The sequence below is a fragment of the Notolepis coatsorum genome (genome assembly GCF_963971535.1).
Source record: "Notolepis coatsorum genome assembly, chromosome: 1".
NCBI classification, from domain to species: Eukaryota; Metazoa; Chordata; class Actinopteri; order Aulopiformes; family Paralepididae; genus Notolepis; species Notolepis coatsorum.
Window position 1 is genome coordinate 216,616,688 of NC_140165.1, and position 8,014 is coordinate 216,624,701.

Genomic DNA, 8,014 nt, shown 5'->3' on the forward strand with positions numbered 1-8,014 from the left:
AGACAGAGATGGAAAGGGGAGAGAGGGGGAAAGGAGAGAGCACACATGCACAAAAGAGAGCGAGAGGGATAGAAAGGGGGGGGCGAGACAGAGAGAGAGACAGATGGGGAAAGGAGAGAGTACACATACAAGAGAGAGCGAAAGGGGGGTGAGACAGAGGGGGGATTACAGATTAAACCTTTAAACGGGTACACCAACAGATATCAGCAAGACACTTATTATGAAAGACCAAAATAAAACAATATTGCAAACGTCTTTCAGTGTGACAGATTTCACCTCAATTTACGACATACTGTATCCATCTGCAGCAAGATGGAACACACTGCTGAATCCAGAAAGAGAGCAATAGTAGTATAGTATGGCGTCTCGCCTACTGTCCCTTACGTTTGTTGGCGCAGCGGATGAAGTATTTGACCAAACTGCCCATTTCAGCCATCCTCTTCTGCCGTGAGGCCAGCGTGGTGGCGGCAACACTGGATTTACCAGACTGCATGTTCTCTGTCTCCTTCTGGACATACCGTTGCAGAAACCTGACAAGAGGCAATATATGTCATGTAGATGCAGAATGGTGAAGTGGTTTGTTTGTCAGCACTGACTTTTGCACCTGGTTTATGTCAACATTAAACTCTAATATGTTCCAGTATCTAACTTGCTTAAAGGACCATACCAGTCTAATTTTGACTCCTCATCCTTACCAGGGTTTGTCCCCATCTCTAATAGATTTTGTGTTCATAGGTGTACAGTACATCTCAGCCTCATCTTTCACACTGCCATTGGTGAATGAAAATATGCTCCATGAAACTTGAAAATCAATGAGCATAGGATATTCACACTTGTGAAAACCACCATGTAATTTATTTTTGCTTCATAATGTTACTGTATGACTCTACTACAAGCTATTACAATTTGCGCAGCAACCGGGAGCACCCGAGAGTTAATAACACGCTCACCCAACTGAATGCAGAGGTTTGCATGCAGCACTTCTAGTAGAGTGTAGTGGGGGAAAATGTCAGTGGTTTTCAGAAGGCTGAGTTACATATGATGAGAAACATTAAAACAACTCTCAAGTCTCAATGGCAGTTTGAATGGAATGTTGTAAAATAAGCTGATATCTGCTAAAACCGACCACCGCCACCAAGCCCTTTCAACTCATTCAGAACGCAGCCGCCCCTCTGATCTCCAACTTAGCAAAGTCAGCACATGTTACCCCGCTTCTTAGGGACCTGCACTGGCTCCCCATCACAGAAAAAAATTGGCTTCAAGGTCCTTGACCTGGCATATCGCGCGGCAAAGGGAACGGCTCCCGCCTACGTACCTTCGGTCAATGGTCTCTAACTACACAACTCAATACCCCTCTGCTCTACATCCTCTGGCCGCCTCAGACCCACTCCTATCCGAGGTCCGGGAGGGTCATCAGAGAGAAGCCACCTATTCTTGGTCCTCGCTCCACAATGGTGGAACGAACTTCCCACCACAGTTAGGACAGCCGAAACCCGATCAATCTTTCGCCGTCGACTAAAAACACACTTCAATCAATATCTGAAATGAAAAAAAAATTATAAAAAAACCCACTAACATTCTTACTTATACCATCATGCACTCTTCTTATTATACTAATATGTCTTTACTACTATGCACTCATCACTGCAGCACCCAAGTTTCAGCACTGTTTGATGAACATTGTTACTCAGTTGTAAGAGTCGTACCCTTCCTGCTGACTTGTCGTACAGAACATGTAAGTCGCTTTGGATAAAAGCGTCAGCTAAATGACAAAATGTAAAACACACAATATAAACTGACAAATCACAACATTTGTTAAAGATGGGCAATCTCCAGTAATGGCAAGAAGTCAAAATTACGGTAGACTGGTATGGTCCTTTAACATGAGATGGCTGATATAAGAACCATTTATCATGGCGGCATAGCATTGTACAGCTTGTAAATCCAGCATATTATCTGTCTTAACACTTTCAGTGCCACGGACGACATATCTCGTTTTATTAGGCCCCCCACTGAGTGCCCACGACGACAAATATCGTTTTATTAGCGATCTGAAATCATATTTCATCAACCGAGTCTCCCGTTGGTACAGCAGCCCCTACAGGAGCTCAGAATGGAAAAAAGCGCCCCCTATCGTCTATCCCTGTGTAACTGCAGGTCAGTCGCTTAGACTGACCTGGGATCTGTAGATATGTAGGGGCGGAGCCAGCTGGTTCCTTGTGCTGGCAATCCATCTGATCAACATGGAAGTCATCGCGGGACGGGAATCAGCCTGGAATATATATTCACAGCAGCCAATACTCAATCAATAAGCGTGATCTATATTTGGAATGGCGATCAGGAATTGGAATGATCTTTTTGGAGAACATCTGATCTGAGGTAAGGAATCTATTTTACCAGTCTTGGGATAATCAGAGTTGTATTCGCTGAGATCTCAGCGTTTGCCCTATGTGTGTGTTTTTGCCCTAAGGGAAAAAAGGGTGAATGAATAATTGTGACTTTGTAATTGTACAAACTTGCTTCACCAATAAAAACTTTTGCTTTAAAAAAATATTTGCATTTCAATTTGGTTACACCACAAGCACCCCTAAGTAGCCTACTCCAGAGTAGCTATATTAGATGATAGAGGTGGGGGAGTCAAAGGTAGCCAACATAAGGCAGCACTGATGTACCACAACTGTGTACACAATACCTAACTGCCAGTGCCCTGCGTTGCATTAAGCTGCCATCATTCGTGTGGGGTGCAGAGTACCTGAATACATCATCCCATGTGAGCTGCTTGGAGCCTTTAGCAAGTCTGGCTCCTGAGTTGCGATCCAGCTCATGCACAGTCTCCGGAGACCGGAGGAGACGTCTGAAGCGCTCAGCCTCTTTCTGGAGACAAGCACACAGGATGTCATTAACGTCATCATTGGGGAGTATGGTTAAATGGGCTATCTATGTTAAATTACATTATCTAGTGTAGTGATTGTAATGGTACATAATTCACCCACGGAACTAATGTTAGGAACATTCTAGAACATTAGTGCCGCCCGAACTTTCTGGAACGTTTGTGCTGATGTCATGGCAGACCATTCTAGAACCTAGTCTGCCCGATCATTCTGGAACGTTCGTGATGATGTCATAGTAGGACATTCTGGAACGTTTGATCTATTAATTATCTATTAATTAGATCATGGTGGATTCAGTCGGAGCCTGTTTGTTTGCTTTGACTAATTGCAGTGTGTTTGTTTTGTTTAGGTGTGTTATTTATTTTTACGTGTTTGTCAATATATTGTGATGAGTGTGAATGTATGTTTTTGTGCTGTCACCGTGTAAGTTATTGGACCCCAGGAAGAATAGCTGCTGCTAATGGGGATCTTAATAAAACAACAAACAAACTCTGGCTATTACACTTGGTTAGACAGCTGCAGCGTAGCTGGAAATGGGTGTCACGATATACAGGTAGTGTAGTTGTGGTTTGAGTGCATTGTTTGTGAAACAATGACATCACCTTTCTCTCTGTAGCTTTGTCATTCTCTAGCCCTCTGCAGCAGACCAGGAGCTCATGCAGGACCAGGCTCATTGTGCTTCAGATAGGGGGATACAGATTTTAGGACAAAGGCTATTATTATAGTTATAATTAGCTATCTACAAGAAGGAGGAAAATATATTGACAGGAGAGGTTGTGACAACGGATGTAGTAGAGGGTAAACAAACTATCATTACACATGGGCAAAACAGAGTCCATTCTCTTCGGTTCAAATAACAAACTAAGCAAGACCGACGGCTTCTCGGTTGCAGTGGGTGACAATATTATCACAAGGAAAGATGAAATTACCTACCTGGGTTCCATCCTAGAGGCTAATCTTTCCTGTGACAAAATGGCATCCAATGTAATAAAAAAAAGTCAACCAACGAACGCGATTCTTGTACCGGATCTCCTCTCTGGTAAACAAGAATACCCTGAAGACTCTAGCAGGAGCACTCATTCAAGGGTACTACGACTATGCTTGCACCTCATGGTACCAAAGCACCTCAAAGGCACTAAAAAACAAATTACAAACATCTCAAAACAAGCTAGTCAGACTACTGCTTGACCTAACTCCTAGAACCCACCTCACCCCTGCCCACTTTGACAACCTAGGATGGCTTAGAGTAGACGACAGAGTACAGCAACTTGCAATGGGCCTGGTCTACAAGATACACTACGCGACCAAGGTACCCATGTACATGTCAAAATACTTCCCAAAGGTCAGTGAATACCACGATCACAACACCAGAGGGAGCTCCACAAATCATGTAAAACGCAGATTCGGCTCAAACAAGGGACTAAACACGTTTTCGCAATTATGCCACATCAATGTGGAACGCCCTACCTAAAGCTGTAAAGGAATGTGAATCACTACCCACTTTCAAAAACACTCTCAAAAAACACCTACGGGAGACTGCGATTCGAAACTGGCCCCTACAAATGTCCTAACCTAGTTGTACAGTAAATGACCAAGTAAGGCTTTGTCAGTATTCCAATGTACAGTGTAAAATGTGTGTGTGTCCCCTACCCAACCCCCCCCCCCCCCCCCCCCCCCACCTCCAATGTACAGCCCTCACCCAACCCACCCAACCCCACCCCACCCACCCAACCTCCTCCAATGTACAGTTTCTACGCCAAATGTATATACACTCTTTTTCTGGACACTTTTGTATCACAAACAGTACGGTATTTGCAAATCTGATATGTCATAAATGTATAGATGTAGCAGTACTGTCTATCTGTATGTCATGTATGTCATATATGTTATGATGAATTGAAAATGGGGGACCCTGATGTAAACAAGACGAAAGTCTTTCTTTGGTCTGCATCCCCTTAACAATTGTATGTATTGAGCTGTGAATGAATGAATGAATGAAAACTTTATTTAACAGATTGCAGAATGGGTACAATACAGTACGGCTCAATACATACAATTGTTAAGGGGATGCAGACCTGAGAAAGACGTTTGTCTTGTTTCCATCAGGGTCCCCCATTTTCAATTCATATAGACATTTATGACATACACAACATACATGACATTTATGGCATAGGGACATATAGGTATTTAGTACTGATACATTTGTGACATAGGCGGTATTCAAATATACAGTACTGTTACCCCTAGATCCTGACAGAGTATATACATATGATGGGGAGGGGACTGTACATTAGGAGGGGGTGGGTGGGTGGGAGGGAAATATACATACGGCGGGGAGGGAATATATACATGCGGTGGGGAGGAGACTGTCTATTAGGAGGTGGTGGGGGTTTTGGGCATTTACGGTGGCCAGTTTCGAATTGCAGCCTCCCGTAGGTGCTCTTTAAGGGCGGTTTTGAATGTGGGCAGGGATTCACATTCCTTTACAGCTTTGGGTAGGGCGTTCCACATTGTTGTGGCATAATTGCGAAACGTGTTTAGTCCCTTGTTTGAGCCGAATCTGGGTTTAACATGATTTGTTGAGCTTCCTCTGGTGTAGTGGTTGTGGTATTCACTGACCTTTGGGAAGTATTTTGACATGTACATGGGCACCCCGGTCGTATAGTGTATCTTGTAGACCAGGCCCATTGCAAGTTGCTGTACTCTGTCGTCTACTCTAAGCCATCCTAGGTTGGCAAAGTGGGCAGGGGTGAGGTGGGTTCTGGGGTTCAGGTCAAGTAGTAGTCTGACCAGTTTGTTTTGTGATGTTTGTAATTTTGTTTTAAGCGCCTTTGAGGTGCTTTGGTACCATGAGGTGCAAGCATAGTCATAGTACCCTTGAATGAGTGCTCCTGCCAGAGTCTTCAGGGTATTCTTGTTTACCAGAGAGGAGATCCGGTACAAGAATCTAGTTCGTTGGTTGACTTTTTTTATTATATTGGATGCCATTTTGTCACAGGAAAGATTTGCCTCTAGGATGGAACCCAGGTAGGTAATTTCGTCTTTCCTTGTGACAATATTGTCACCCACTGTAACTGAGAATCCGTCGGTCTTGCTGAGTTTGTTATTTGAACCGAAGAGAATGGACTCTGTTTTGCCCATGTGTAATGATAGTTTGTTATCAATCAATCAATCAATCAATCAATCAATCAAAAAACCCACTTCAACTCAGTTTATCTACCTTTTTATTTGTGAAATAGTTTATCCACTTTTGAATGCTGATACAATACTAAACCAATCAATACTAGCAGTGTAGATTATAGTAGCCTAAATACCAGAGTTGACATGAAAAGTGGGTATTTTTGAGGAAATAAACAAAAGAATAACATTCTCTCTATTAGTGTTACTGATCGCCGACTGAAGTTCATAGTTCTTAAACTTTTACAAATAGCTGTAGCGTTAACTGAATAAATGTCTAATAAAAAGTTCAAGACTTTAAAGTTTAGTCACTTTCACTTCCTTTATCTCATCCGACTGTCCATGTGCATGCACAATAAGCTACCCTAACGTGTGGTGATAACTTAGTAGACGTCGGTCTCATCCTTATTCAATAGACTCCGCTTGTACCACCAATGTATTAGCAGGAATGCTCCATAAAGTTATCTAGTCTTGAAGCTGGATTAGAAAGCTAGCAGTGATTATCTAACGCCCACTGTGTGCATTCATACAGACAGGATCAGAAGCCACTGATAATGTAATCTACTGCAATTCATCTGTTCATACCTCTGATGGTTATCTTTAACTTCAAGTTAAAATGAAACTTGCATTATTGAAGATGCTGCTGGTGTGGGGGGACAGTCATATTACTGCACACCAGTCGTCTTCGTCTTCTTCTTTGTCTTTATTAAATGGCGGGTCGCAAACTATTTAAATCAGCCAATACCGCCACCTGCTGTACAAGACTTTGTATCGCACAATGCATAGATACTATTCTCAGTTGCTTCCTGCACAAAAGACTCCCTAATTAATAAAATTCAAGAAACCCAAAACAAACATAAAAAAACAACAAAAAAACAGCCACATGCTAAGCAACATTATCTTAATCTCCTTATTTTGTCAATAACTTGTCACTTGGATGTAGGGGAAGTGTTGGCGTTGGAATTTCATTAAAAAGATGACGTGTCAACATTTTTAACTTGGTAGTATTACTTAATCTACTTCAGTTTCCCTCTTCAAAGCCAACAGCAGTGGTGGAAGAAAGACTCTTATACCAAGCAGAAATACTGTGGTAGAAGAGTAGAAGTAGAGGTCAGTCTACGAACAGGTCGAAAAGTACCTAGCGGAAAAAAATCTAATCTACGAATTCCAATCTGGCTTCAGAACATCCCACTCCACTGACACATGCCTTCTCTATTTGAATGACCACATCAAACAAGAGGTGGACGCAGGCAAATACTGCGGCATGGTCATGCTGGACCTACAAAAGGCCTTTGACACGGTCAATCACTCCATTCTGATTGACAAGCTAAAAGCAATTGGTTTTGATAGTCTATCAGTGAGCTGGATGCAATCCTACCTTGAGGGGAGGGAACAGATGGTGGAGGTAAACGGTACCCTATCCCCCCCCCCTCACAGTGAGCTGTGGTGTTCCACAAGGAAGCATACTAGGACCGCTACTGTTCCTAATTTATGCAAATGACATGTCGTCAGCTTGTGACTGCAACTTGTTCCTGTTTGCGGACGACTCAGCCCTGCTGGTCTCTGACAAGAACAAGTTACAGGTTGAAAAAACCCTCAGCTCGGAACTAGGCAGAATCTGCATATGGCTCGCTGATAACAAACTATCATTACACATGGGCAAAACAGAGTCCATTCTCTTCGGTTCAAATAACAAACTCAGCAAGACCGACGGCTTCTCAGTTACAGTGGGTGACAATATTGTCACAAGGAAAGATGAAATTACCTACCTGGGTTCCATCCTAGAGGCTAATCTCTCCTGTGACAAAATGGCATCCAATGTAATAAAAAAAGTCAACCAACGAACTCGATTCTTGTACCGGATCTCCTCTCTGGTAAACAAGAACACCCTGAAGACTCTGGCAGGAGCACTCATTCAGGGGTACTACGACTATGCTTGCACCTCA

The 8,014-nt window shown here is 42.9% G+C and overlaps 1 protein-coding gene across 1 annotated transcript in view; it reads right to left on the reverse strand.

The window, feature by feature from the left end:
- The window catches only part of atm (ATM serine/threonine kinase), a 184,878-nt gene extending 178,122 nt beyond the window's left edge, over positions 1-6,756 (reverse strand). Inside the window, exons 1-4 of the mRNA XM_084308894.1 lie at positions 6,654-6,756; positions 3,494-3,569; positions 2,753-2,874; positions 385-530 (exon numbers count right to left, since the gene is read on the reverse strand). Of these exons, the coding sequence (XP_084165020.1) occupies positions 385-530; positions 2,753-2,874; positions 3,494-3,565 (340 nt within the window). The 5' untranslated portion in view covers positions 3,566-3,569; positions 6,654-6,756. The remainder of the gene's footprint in view (positions 1-384; positions 531-2,752; positions 2,875-3,493; positions 3,570-6,653) is intronic.
- Positions 6,757-8,014: the final 1,258 nt, after the last annotated feature.